Source organism: Oncorhynchus clarkii, chromosome 14 (assembly GCF_045791955.1).
Source record: "Oncorhynchus clarkii lewisi isolate Uvic-CL-2024 chromosome 14, UVic_Ocla_1.0, whole genome shotgun sequence".
NCBI lineage: Eukaryota > Metazoa > Chordata > Actinopteri > Salmoniformes > Salmonidae > Oncorhynchus > Oncorhynchus clarkii.
In genome coordinates this window covers 2,256,588-2,270,521 of record NC_092160.1, presented here as the reverse complement: position 1 = coordinate 2,270,521, position 13,934 = coordinate 2,256,588, and the positions used below count along the sequence as shown (strand labels likewise).

Below are 13,934 nucleotides of genomic sequence, written 5' to 3'. Positions count from 1 at the left end.
TGATGGGAGAATGGTCACCTTGTTCTTGTTTATTGGCTAATCACCAGCATGCCTGGAAGTTAATTACTGTAAAAAGCCCCTCTACTGAAATTTGCACCTGCTGCCAATTACCTTCAAGGTTTACTTAAAACCATCCAATCAAAAACTATGGCAGTGGGATAGTGGAAAATACTTGCCAGAATGTATTCCCAGTCCAGACAAAAGAACCAGATTTGGTCCAAGAGCTGGACTGAGTTGCAGACATCATTGTATTTGAGAGAAATGGACCTCTAATTGAGTAGGTGTCAGAAACATTGATAGGCTACATTAACTATAACTTTTTTGATTAACATACATCTTAATCAAATATAAAATTACAAGAGCCAAGTTTATTCAGATCATTTTGCATCCAGTTTAATTTAGTGGTGGTAATAGCTACTACATAGGATCCAATCAAAATGATATGAAGCATCTATCACCATTACTGTCCAGCTGAGGATGTGCTTGTATCTATTCCAGATAACACTAATGTAGCTAAGCAAACACATTTCTAATGTACCCTGGACTGTGGAGTCACTAAGACACTATGATTAATCACAGATCTATTTCACTGCCTTCATTTACACGCTCTTTCCCTTGCATAACTGTTCTCTTGGTTTATACCTATAATGTATTTGTTCTAGCTAATGCACTACCTATTGACCTTCAGTCTCCGATAGATGAAATTGATTTGCAATGAAGCTCAAATGATGAACTCCTATGCCACTGCATGCTGTTCCACATACTGAACTGATGTGTAAACACAACAATAAAATACATTAGTCTTAAATGTTAGTCCCAGACATGTTACCACCACATTAAGTACTACTTCTAATAGGCTTGTAAAATGTACTAATAAGATAAAACTACTACATTTTAGGATTAGTTTGACTGTAACGTAATAGACATATTTAGCATGCATTTTGTGAATTAATATCTTTACAATGTGTAATTGTAATTTCTGTCAGAGGTTTTGTATATTGCCCTCGTAAGTGGCTTTTGAGTGAACAAATATTGGAGGACATTGCTCCATTGCAGCCATTTTGTGTTGCAATAGCCAATCAAGAAGTATGGTTTATCAACATATAGTCAATCAAGGTGATATCGCTCTCTCGTGAAAATTAAGACACAAATCTGAAGGAAAATTTGATGCGATGACAATTTATTTCTCATTTTGCATTACATTATTGAGTAGATCACACAGAAACAACTGCATTCTGGTATGCTTCTGTTCTGCAACTACATTTCCCAATATCTCGCTCTCGTCAAAAATACATTGCAGTGGCATATACAGCAACTTGAAATTGGACACCCAAGAAAGCAAGCAATGAATACTCCCTAACTTGGTGCAGCAACCTTTTTTTCCACCGAATGAATGGTATTTCATGGCTATTCATTTATTTATTCAAAATAAAGATCTACTCACAACATCTAGTTGATCTAATATATTGTTTTTATAATTACTCAAAAGGGGTAACTTTATACAGGAAAAAGACAAAGCGACATATACAAGTGATAAAGCTTCTTTAGGTAAATACATTTTCTAATGTACAGTAGTTAGTGTTGTGTTCATGTTGAAAGAGTAAATACTGTCGCTCCACCACAATATCCAAGGAGATTAAGCAAAGATGTCAAGAAATACCTTCCCATCTAAAGAACATGCAGTCATACTACAGTTCAATAGCATTCAATATGGGAAGCTCTCTAATTTGCACTGGATAGCTGAATTATTTTACATTTAATTTTTCAAGTCTACCCCCCCCCCCCCCCCCCATGCACAAAATACACACAAGGAAAACAAAACAAAACAGATTCATGTGACTTATTAAATCACCTTATGACAATGTAGGATTCAATGCTTCATTTCTATGTATTTGTTAGAGCCCAAGTCTGTATCACCACTTAACCCTGTTATGTTTATGAACATGCAGGCCTTAACTTAAGGGGAAACAATGTAAAAACAGTTCTTTATGATTTAACTGCATTTATATACAAAAACCACAGTAAGAAGCCATTGAAAATATGTTAAGCATTTACAACTCATAATGCCAACTTTTAATTCACCATAATGCCAACGGTGATGACTTCCCATGCATTGATTCAGTGTTCCCTCTATGCCTTCAAGATTAAGTTAATCACCAGAATGAAGTTAGTCTTGGTAGTTTTTACTTGAACTCATTTTCAGAAAAATACTCCAATGTTTATACAGCTTCAGTTTTTAGAATTCTGTGCAGTTCTAAGGACATAAAATAACTCCAGACTGATTCCAATAGTGCAGCTTCGCTTCAACGTAAACTAGGCTCTAGGATGTGGGACCACCTGCGACGTTTGTGGAAGATGTTATTGTGAGGCTTAAGATTAAGAAGGAACACTGACTCATTCACTCTTGTCACATCAAGACGTCGACCACATCTTCTCCACGGTCCTCCTCCTCTGTGACTTTGAGTGACAGCACCTCTTCGTTGAGGAAGAGGCCACTCAGCCTCTCCTTGCGGGCCTGTCTCTGCTCCTTCAGCTGTCTCTTACGCAGGGCTTTCTGCTGCAGCTTTCTCTGCTTAGAACGTTTCTACAATAAAAATAGGAAAATAAATAAATGTGTTGCAGTACCACACCAAGCACACAAGATGCAGGGTTCTCCCCAAAGAATGTAAGAGGCACTGCACCACTTTCTGGACTGAAGTGGATTTAACAAGTGAAGGATCAAAAAGGGATAATAGCTTTCACCTGGATTGACATGGTCAGTCTATATCATGGAAAGAGCATGTGTTCTTGATGTTTTGTATACTCAGTATGCATGTATGCATGCATGCACAGAGTATTCGGGAAGTATTCAGACCCATTGACTTTTTCCACATTGTTACGTTACAGCCTTATTCTAAAATGGATTAAATTGTTCCCCCCCTCCTCCTCAATACATAACACCCCATAATGACAAAAGCAAAAATGGGTTTAGACATCTGAAATGTGAACTTTTACCTAAGTATTCAGAACCTTTAAATCAGTACTTTGTTAAATAACCTTTGACCGCGATTACAGCCTCGAGTCTTCTTGTCTCCTTAGACATCATGGCTTGGTTTTTGCTCTTAACTTAGACAGGTGTGCCCCTTTCAAAATAATGTCCAATCAATTGAATTTACCACAGATAGATGTTTACACAACTTGATTGGAGTCTCAAGGATGATCAATGAAAACAGGATACAGCTTTTTACTTGGCTCATCGCGCAATAGCAACTCCTTGTGGCGTGGCGGGCCCCTGCAGGCTGACATCAGTCATCAGTTCAATAGTGTTTCCTCCGACACATTGGTGTGGCTGGCTTCCGGGTTAAGCAGGCAGGTGTGAAGGAGTGCGGTTTGACGGGTCATGTTTCGGAGGACGCATGACTCGACCTTCACTTCTCACGAGCACGTTTGGGAGTTGCAGCGATGAGACAAGATCGCAATTGGATTGCAAATTGGGAAGGAAAAAGGGGGTAACATATAAAAAGATACAAATAAAGTACTTTCCAAATACATAGTACACACATACAGTACCAGTCAAGTTTGGACACCTACTAATTCAAGGGTTTTTACATTGTACATTCTAACATAATAGTGAAGACATCAAAACTATGAAATAACACACATGGAATCGTAGTAAGCAAAAAAAAGCATTAAAAACATTTGATTTGTCAAAGTAGCCACTCTTTACCGTCACAGCTTTGCACTCTTAGCATTCTCTTAACCAACATCACCTGGAACGCTTTCCAACAGTCTTGGAGTTCCCACATATGCTGAGCACTTGTTGGCTGCTTTTCCTTGACGCTTTGGTCCAACTCATCCCAAACCATCTCAATTGGGTTGAGGTCAGGTGATTGTGGGAGCCAGGTCATCTGATGCACCACTCCATCACTCTCCTTGGTCAAATAGCCCTTACACAGCCTGGAAGGGTGTTGGGTCATTGTGCTGTTGAAAAACAAATGGTACTCCCACTAAGCGCAAACCAGAAGGGATGGCGTATCGCTTCAGAATGCTGTGATAGCCATGCTGGTTAAGTGTCTTGAATTCTAAATAAAATCACTGACAGTGTCACTAGCAAAGCACCGCAACACACCACCTCCATGCTTCACGGTGGGAACCACACATGGAGACCATCCATTCACCTACTATGCATCTAACAAAAAAGTGTTAAAAAAAAGACACCGCGGTTGGAACCAAAATTCTCAAATTTGGGCACATCAGACCAAAGGACAGACTTCCACCGGTCTAATGTCCATTGCTCGTGTTTACGAGCAATGGACCATGGCCCAGGCAAGTCTCTTCTTATTGGTGTCTTTTAGCAGTGGTTTCTTTGCAGCAATTCAACCATGAAGGCCTGATTCACATTCTCCTCTGAACAGTTGATGTTGAGATGTGTCTCTTACTTGAACTCAAGCATTTATTTGGGCTGCAATTTCAGAGGCTGGTAACTCTAAAGAACGTATTGTCCTCTGCAGCAGAGGTAACTCTGGCTCTCCCTTTCCTGTAGTGGTCATCATGAGAGCAAGTTTCATTATAGTGCTTGATTGATTGCCCTGGTCTTAAAAATAATGATGGATTGTCTTTTCTCTTTTGCTGTTCTTGCCATATGGCAATATGCTAATATGGACTTGGTCTTTTACCAAATAGGGCTATCTTCTGTATACCACCCCTACCTTATCACAACTGATTGGCTCAAAAAGCATTGAGGAAAGAAATTCCACAAATGAACCTTTAACATAGCACACCTGTTAATTGAAATGCATTCCAGGTGACTACCTCATGAAGCTGGTTGAGAAAATGCCAAGTGTGCAAAGCTGTCATCAAGGAAAAAGGTTGACTACTACGAAGAATCTAAAATATATTTTGATTTGTCTAACACTTTTTTGGTTACAACATGATTCCATATGTGTTATTTCATAGTTTTGATGTCTTCACTATTATTCTACAATGTAGAAAATAGTACAAATAAAAACCCTTGAATGAGTAGGTGTCCAAACTTTTGACTGGTACTGCACATACAGCTGTGTCGGTAACCGACACAATTGTGCGGGAAACTTTGCAGCCAGTACAAGTTGATACAAATTTGCAAGTTCACTAGCGAGAGTGCAAGCTCAAGACAGAGAGGCAGAGTAGACAGGTAGAGTAAAAAGAAACTAAACCAACCTCCATGCATAGTCAATGTGTTTATAGAGGAGATTCAATTCCATCAGGATATTTTCTGCTGGGCAATGTGTCCGGCAATGTTTTTGTTTGTTGTTCTTTTATGTCATTTTTATCTGCCAAAAGCCAGCAATTACTGGCAAATGAAAACACTGGTACAGTCCAAAGTATTTGATGAGGAGGATCACAATAACAGCCATGGTGTACTCTTAACAGGCAAAGTGAAGCCCCTTCCTTACCTTGGAGTCCCGGATCCGCTCAGCAGCACTGGACAGGTTCCCGTCACTGTGGGCGCGGCTGATGTTAGCCGCACTGCAGTTGGAGGCAGAGTTGCCGGTGGAGCCTGTGGATCCGGTGGAGCTGCTGGCACTGCTGACCATGCTAGCGTTGCTGCTGCTGGCCCCACTCACCCCGCTGTTGCTAGCACTGCTATGGCCACTCCTCTTCCAGCTGTCCCGGGTGCTGCAGGGGCGCAGTCGTGGACTGTGCTCCCGGATGTAGTTTCTCACCTGTTAGATAGGAACGTTTAGGCCTCAGGTTCAACACACTTCCGACAACATTTAGATTGGAGTATACTGCCCAGCATACAGGGCCACAATCCAAGTACAAGAATGTGGTCATTTTGCACCTAGGGATGAAACGGTTATCGGTTTTACGATAATTCACGAGTTAGTATGACCGTTTCCAATTTGAATTATCATTAAAACACGGTTTGAAAAACACACAATAAAAACTGTCCAGCATCAACAGTCCGACACAAGCGCAGCATGCAACGTAGGTTTTGTTTTGTGTGAAAACATGGCGGAAAGCAGTGACAACGCTTGGGAGTTCTTTCAGCCTTCTAAGGGGTAACCAAATCTGAAGTGTGGTCGTATTTTGGGTATTACAAGAGTGCAGAGGAAAACTTAAAATCACAGATGGTCACCCTGTCTGCAGCACATGGAGAGGGGAAAAATGAAAAAGTTGCTGCGAAAGGGGGCATCACTTAAAATCTTGAGTCATCTTCATGACAACCACCCACTACTTTATAGCAAATGCAAGGTAAGTTAACTTCTAGCTCAATTCATGTGGGACTTCGGAACGGGGGAAAATGTCATGGTGTGTGTAACTTGCTAATAGCTTGTCAATAATGTGAACTGAAGCTTTCAGTGTTACCTACTCATGAACCTGCAGACTATTTGCCCATTGCATACGATACCACGTTATGTAGTTTAGTCACCCAACCAACATATTTTGTTAATTTAAAACCCGGCAGACGCCGACTTGGTTGTAAAAGTGTTCCAACAGGAGAAACACTTATAGACTCCTATACAAGACTCCTGTAACTATGTCAATTGTTGTGTCCATTGCAATTACTATCACTTTCTTAAGACTCATTTGTAAGTTGTGTAAATTGTGCATGGGGTCATTGCATAGCCTCAAATGCAACACAGAAGACAGTGTGCGTAAGTGAATAATACTTATAATGTAACACCAATAATAATACATTTGCTATTCCCTTGTTTACAGAGTGGGCACGCAGAAGGCAAACCTGGTGATACTACTGGTACCTCACCCAACAGTTGTGACAGACACTCAAGCAAGCATTTAAAAGGCAGGCTGCTTATGCACCCACATCAAAAGAAAATGCTTGAGATCTCACTGCAGCCCTTTCATATTGCATTGCAAAGGACATGATGCCATTTCACAATGTTGAGAGGCCCGGCTTTCTGAGGCCGATGAAGGTTGCCGTGCCTCAATACAAAGTGAGTGCTGATAATTGTATTTGTTGTTTATTTGCTTACTTAAGGTTGTGTTAATTTAAACCTGAACTAACCTTCACCTCATGGTCACATGGTGCCATCTTTAAATGTTATTATTTGAATGTTTATGCACACAAAAAGTGCATGGTGCTGCTAATTTTATGTGTTTTTTTGTTGATTTTCAGAATAAAACTTGGTGAAATTATTTCAGTGTGTGTATCAGTACTTCTGGAACATGTCCAGCACATTTGAACAATACCGTGATAATACTGATAAATGTGACAATTTTGGTCACTATAATCGTGATTTGAAATGTTCATACCATTTCATCTCTAATTGTGCCATTCGCTCACCTGTTTCAGTTTCTCATCAGTCAGGCAGTTGAGCTCGATGATAAACTCGCTGTCTGTGGGGGATATCTGTGCACACGGGTCAATGATCTTGATGATATCCAACTGCTCTCGTAGCCCCATCTCCGTGCTGACCTTTCTGCTCAAATATTCAATATATTCCACCTGAGAGGCAGACAAAGCATGAAACACATCTGCAACTGCTGCTTTACAATTCCTGGCATTGTGAAATTGAGAGCAGGTCTCCATACCTGTTCATCATTGGTCATAGCACTCCAGGGGAGCTCATCCATATTTCTATGTGGTTTGGCCTTTCTCTTGGAGGAAAGGCATGGGGAGCTGGGAACACTGGGTATGATGTCAGAGAGCACATCACTTCCACTGGCTATGTCGCTTCCAGGCAGCTGTGGATAAGCAAAAAACTTTTACTCCAAATGTAACAACTACCAACATATGTAAACTATAATATTTCTGTCATCACATTAAGTGTAGCCTACCTGCCACTCAAATTCACTGTCTGACCAGTCCCAGTAAGTGCTGATAGAGGAGGACACGTCGCTGCAGACGCTGCCCTCTGGGAACAGATCGAAGGAGGTGAACTCCTGGTCGTCCAGGAGGGAGTAGCAGTCCTCCTGGTCTCCCACGGAGACGGAGGAGAACAGCTCCTCGCTGCATTCTGAGCTGGCCACACTCGTTCCACAGGAAGTCAGGTTCCATCTGAAAACAGTGGTTAGTTTAGCCTATATGAACAACTAAGTTACACTACCGTTTGGTTTTGAAAGCCGTTAGGCGTGCCACAAACAGGTATCAGGTCCTACCTGTTACTATGGAAGCGGCGCAGAGGGTCTGTCCGGTGACAAGAGGACAACTGAAAGCCAAAGTCACTGACATCCAAAGTGCCTGCCTCACTGAAGTTCCCTCGCTGCGACAGCAGTGGAAAGGGCTCCTCGGGGGCTAGGAACTTTCCATAAAGAGCCTCAGACATAACGATTTCTCCCCCTGAGGAAATTGTTAATAAGGCCAAATGTTAAACAAGGCTCTTTTCACTTACATAAACAGATTACCACTAGCGTGTTAGTTACTTGAGCTTGGTTGGCAAGGCAAGAAAGCTAGCGTAGCGACTAGCGGTCTGTTACACTAACAAAATATTGCTAACGCTACCAAGCTACGTTAACTTCTCCAGCAAACTTCCGAGCTGGCTGGTTACCTTGTCAATTTCAAGTGTTAACGAAATGGTTGACCCTAATAAGTTATTTGGTACATAAAACACGGAATAATCTTGAAGGCAAACAACGAGGCCTCGTTAGCTAACTTAGCTGAATCGCGTCGCGAAAATTAGTCGTAAAAGACAGCAAGCCAGCGGGCTTGTTCGAGATAATCCATTATACCACGACATTATTGTTCGCATAACATCTTGCCTGATTTACAGAAGAATAAGTTGATCAAGCAACAAACCTGCCGTTGTTCAGAGAAAAAGCTCCTCCATTTGCAAATTCGCCTCGCCGAGCAAATTATTTCGACAAAACGACGCAACTCCACAACCACACACGTCAATGCCACGCTCTAAAAACTACAGCGCCCTCTTGCGAGAGAAAAATAAAAAGATGACGAAGATGGAGTAGCTTCTTCTTCTGTGGGTTTTATGGCGGACTACAACCCTAAAAGGTATATTGCCGCCACCGTGTTGGCTTGAAAAACCAAAACATGGCCAAAAGAAAATCCATGCGTAATAGGGAAATTAACTTAATCCACCCAAATAAAATAGTACATTTACAAAAACAAAACAAAACTCAAATTTCTTCCTTCTTTCAAATCTCAATATCTCCCTTCTCAAGCTCTAGGGCCTGAGAGGATGCTTGTGACAATATCCCATGTAACTCCTCCGCCTAGAAATGTTTCTAGAAATATGCCGTATCAACAATGATATCCTCATCCTGGAACTTCTCTCCACCTTGGCAGTGCCATTAATCACCATAGCTATAAAGGCCACAAAGTCCACCTTCTTAACAGTTAAAATGTCAGGATCCTGCTTGTCAAAAGCAACCCCTGCAGTGAAGGCCTATCCACCACCATGGATTCTTCAGGTGCACCATTCAAAACATCAACCCTTTTAACAGCTGCTGCATATGAAATGCTCTGGACAGCCCTGACTTTGGCCACCTCATTTTGTTTCACCCTTGTCAGGCAATCGAAAGACGTGGCTTCATGCACATTTTCATCTTTTAAAACACATGACATTATCTTTTCCACAACTTGGACATCTCGGTTTCTCCCTTCTGCAAACACTTGAAACATGACCAAAAGCTTTACAATGATCTAACTGCATTGGTCTTGGGATACATGCTCTGTAGTTTATATACCCCAACTCCACTTGAGTAGGGAGAGAGTCCATATAAAAAAACAAAATAACAGATAGGCGTTTTCAGTTTTTCTTCATTCACCACACAATTCATCTGACGTGCATCACTCACTCCAGGAATATTTTTAATCTCTTCAACATCGACTTCCCACGAGATGCCAGATATAACCCCCTTGAGGGGTGCCCCGTTCTGAAGAGACAAACATGACACATCAAGCTTATCAAATCGGGTGAGACTAAACAAACGTTCCTTCTGATCCGCAGAAACATAAAAAATCCAAACAAGACCTCCTAACATGATCCTCACAGTCTTCACTTTACCCAATAGCATCTCATAGTAGTGGGGACGAAATTGAAGAGAGGGTTGGAGAAGCAGCAGCTGTGCAGGAATGCAAACAATATGGGTGTCAGTTCTGATGGTATGGAACGGGAGATTGCGGGTCAAGGACCAGAATGGTTGGTAGTGGAAAGACAGAGGAAGAAGAGAGATCATGATACAGAAAGAAGTGGAGTAAAGAAAGCATAAAGAGGGCCAAGGTAGGAAGCAATAGTAATAATATTTTGGAGTGGAAAGCGGTGATGGTGTTACAACCTATCCAACTAACTAATGACGTACAGAAAGATGTAAGTTAAATCCAATTAGCTCGGTTCATTGGAAATGGTAGACTGTTAATATTTTGTGGTAGCCAGGCTCAGTAAGAGAAGATTTTGAAAATGGAAAAGCTTAATGGGAAGATTAAAAGCCATGTCCCTGATGCTTATGCTAGATTGAAGGGAGCCATTGCTGGGGTCCCAATATATATGTCCATAGATGATTTTAAAGAACATGTGAAAGGAGGCAGAGTGATTGAGGGTAAAAGGTGGATCAGTAGGAAATAGGGTCAAAGTAGTGAAGGCTTATCAATGCTGATGAGGTTTGGAAAAGTGCAGATTGGAGCAATGTCAGAGAATTTGTCCCATCCCCATTGCAGTGTTTTAAATGCAAAATAATGGGACATGTAGCTGTTTTTGAAAATGTATTTTACCTTTATTTAACTAGGCAAGTCAGTTAAGAACACATTTTTATTTACAATGACGGCCTAGGAACCGTGGGTTAACTGCCTTGTTCAGGGGCAGAACGACTGATTTTTACCTTGGGGATTCAATCTAGAAACCTTTCAGTTACTAGTCCAACACTCTAACCACTAGGCTACCTGCCACCCCATTTACAATGTAAAATAAGGAAATGTGCCAAGTGTGGAAGGGAACAGGATTACAGTGAATGTGGGAGCAATGTGAAGCTTAAGTGTTGTAATTGTGGGGTGGAACACAGTGCAGCATTTGGTGGATGCTAGGTTCAGAGAGAGATTAGAGAGGTTTAGAGATACAGCATTAGCCATGATGTATTATATGCAGAGGCTGTAAGACAGATTGGTGGAGGTACAGTGTGGAATGATGGAGCTTCCATGGCTGCTCCTGTATTAGGTGGACCGAATGTCAAGGGTGGTGTTTCTGCTGGTCTTGGCATGGTTTCGAGGCCTGTTCAGAAATCTTGTGCTCATGAATATACAGTGTCAAAGCACTGAATAATGAATAATGAATAATGTTGACTTCATAGCTTTTATTTGTATGTTTATCAATACGACCTGGGTTGTGGAAAGCAGAAATGCCAGGTTGAAGGTTATTGTGGAGATGGCAAAAGAGATATTGGGGGTAACAGATGTTACTGTTGAATTGGTTGTTGACATGCTGAACAATCCTAAGGGTGGAGAGTTTCAGCATGATATAGATCAAGTTTAATTGGGTAGGGGAAGGTTTTTTGGGGGAGTGTGTGGTAGAAGTTAGTAGGGATTTATTTGGTTGTTATTTTAATTTCATGGTAGTACATAACTTGGCAGATCATGATTTATCGTACGTTCCTGCAAAGTAGGTGGCGGCATGGACTTAAATCAAAGATTGTTATTGTTCTATACTTAAATGTTTGTTTGCGGACCGCAATGATATCATAGAAGAAGAGGAAGATGATGATGATGGCATGTCATGTCATGTCATGTGATCTCATCTACCAATCCGGAAATGGTCTGAAATAAACTAACAATCTAGTCAGCTAAAATACATAATTAGAAAATAATTTACACAAATATAGGTTTGTTCAAGAAGTGTAGATATATATGAAGTATCATGTCGTCAAGCCATGCCAAAGTCGCGGTTGGTGCATCCACAGACTCGAGTTTTTTGGGAGGAAGGATTCCATCAGAAATCAAAATCATGGCTAAACAGCTGAAGGTTGTAGACCAATAATTGTTTAGAAAAATACTCAAAGGTTGGTATTTTTAGTTGCATCCCATTCACTTTGGAACACTGAAATTAACTTGTTTCAAAATCAAATCAAAATCAAATAGTTTCCATTTCTCTCTTTGTCTCCAGCCACACCCTAGCTCTCTGAAAACCCGAGTTGTCTTATATTGAGGCGGAGTTGTGTTTTGATAACATCGCAGGGTTTTCTAAAAACAACATTGAGGGACCATAAGTCAATTCTTGTAAATTGTGTAAACCCCTTTTCCTCTAAAACAGCGGTCCTTCCGAGCTGTGCTGAAATTCATACTTTCAATAAAAACTTTTTGCAAATACAACCACCGACTTTTACCTCGTTGCTCATACTACGTAAGATGAGATTCAATTGGGACTCGGCTGTTTGTTCACCCGTACCCGCCCTCAATTGCTAATAATGCATTTGCAACCCGTGACTATATGTAATAAAGTGAAAATCTGAGGCCCCCACTCAACCCTAACCCACACACATAGAAAACGCTCTATGCTACAGTCAAAGTCTTCAGAACAATTTGTTTACATTTTGGTAGGCTATTTGTTGGTCAACTTGTCTATAATTAGATACATTCAGCTTCTCTTTTGTCATTTTGTTGCCCTAGGCCTAGAAGATTAAATAAAACCTTGTTCAACAGAATAATGTAATACAGTGCCTTGCGAAAGTATTCGGCCCCCTTGAACTTTGCGACCTTTTGTCACATTTCAGGCTTCAAACATAAAGATATAAAACTGTATTTTTTTGTGAAGAATCAACAACAAGCGGGACACAATCATGAAGTGGAACGACATTTATTGGATATTTCAAACTTTTTTAACAAATCAAAATCTGAAAAATTGGTTTTTGAGTGAGGATCTCTGAATGATCCAATGTTGACCTAAATGACTAATGATGATAAATACAATCCACCTGTGTGTAATCAAGTCTCCGTATAAATGCACCTGCACTGTGATAGTCTAAGAGGTCCGTTAAAAGCGCAGAGAGCATCATGAAGAACAAGGAACACACCAGGCAGGTCAGAGATACTGTTGTGAAGAAGTTTAAAGCCGGATTTGGATACAAAAAGATTTCCCAATCTTTAAACATCCCAAGGAGCACTGTGCAAGCGATAATATTGAAATGGAAGGAGTATCAGACCACTGCAAATCTACCAAGACCTGGCCGTCCCTCTAAACTTTCAGCTCATACAAGGAGAAGACTGATCAGAGATGCAGCCAAGAGGCCCATGATCACTCTGGATGAACTGCAGATATCTACAGCTGAGGTGGGAGACTCTGTCCATAGGACAGCAATCAGTCGTATATTGCACAAATCTGGCCTTTATGGAAGAGTGGCAAGAAGAAAGCCATTTCTTAAAGATATCCATAAAAAGTGTTGTTTAAAGTTTGCCACAAGCCACCTGGGAGACACACCAAACATGTGGAAGAAGGTGCTCTGGTCAGATGAAACCAAAATTGAACTTTTTGGCAACAATGCAAAACGTTATGTTTGGCGTAAAAGCAACACAGCTCATCACACTGAACACACCATCCCCACTGTCAAACATGGTGGTGGCAGCATCATGGTTTGGGCCTGCTTTTCTTCAGCAGGGACAGGGAAGATGGTTAAAATTGATGGGAAGATGGATGGAGCCAAATACAGGACCATTCTGGAAGAAAACCTGATGGAGTCTGCAAAAGACCTGAGACTGGGACGGAGATTTGTCTTCCAACAAGACAATGATCCAAAACATAAAGCAAAATCTACAATGGAATGGTTAAAAAATAAACATATCCAGGTGTTAGAATGGCCAAGTCAAAGTCCAGACCTGAATCCAATTGAGAATATGTGGAAAGAACTGAAAACTGCTGTTCACAAATGCTCTCCATCCAACCTCACTGAGCTCGAGCTGTTTTGCAAGGAGGAATGGGAAAAAATGTCAGTCTCTCGATGTGCAAAACTGATAGAGACATACCGCAAGCGACTTACAGCTGTAATCGCAGCAAAAGGTGGCGCTACAAAGT

The 13,934-nt window shown here is 41.0% G+C and overlaps 1 protein-coding gene across 1 annotated transcript; it reads right to left on the bottom strand.

Annotated features, from left to right (window-relative positions):
* Positions 1-1,163: 1,163 nt before the first annotated feature.
* LOC139366121 (protein FAM199X) lies at positions 1,164-8,841 on the bottom strand. Its single transcript, XM_071103237.1, has 7 exons — positions 8,723-8,841; positions 8,086-8,266; positions 7,765-7,984; positions 7,519-7,671; positions 7,271-7,432; positions 5,415-5,684; positions 1,164-2,584 (listed from the first exon to the last, which is right to left on the bottom strand). Exons 2-7 carry the CDS (start codon positions 8,250-8,252, stop codon positions 2,408-2,410), a joined length of 1,149 nt encoding a protein of 382 aa, XP_070959338.1. The 5' UTR covers positions 8,253-8,266; positions 8,723-8,841; the 3' UTR covers positions 1,164-2,407.
* Between the last annotated feature and the right edge of the window lie 5,093 nt (positions 8,842-13,934).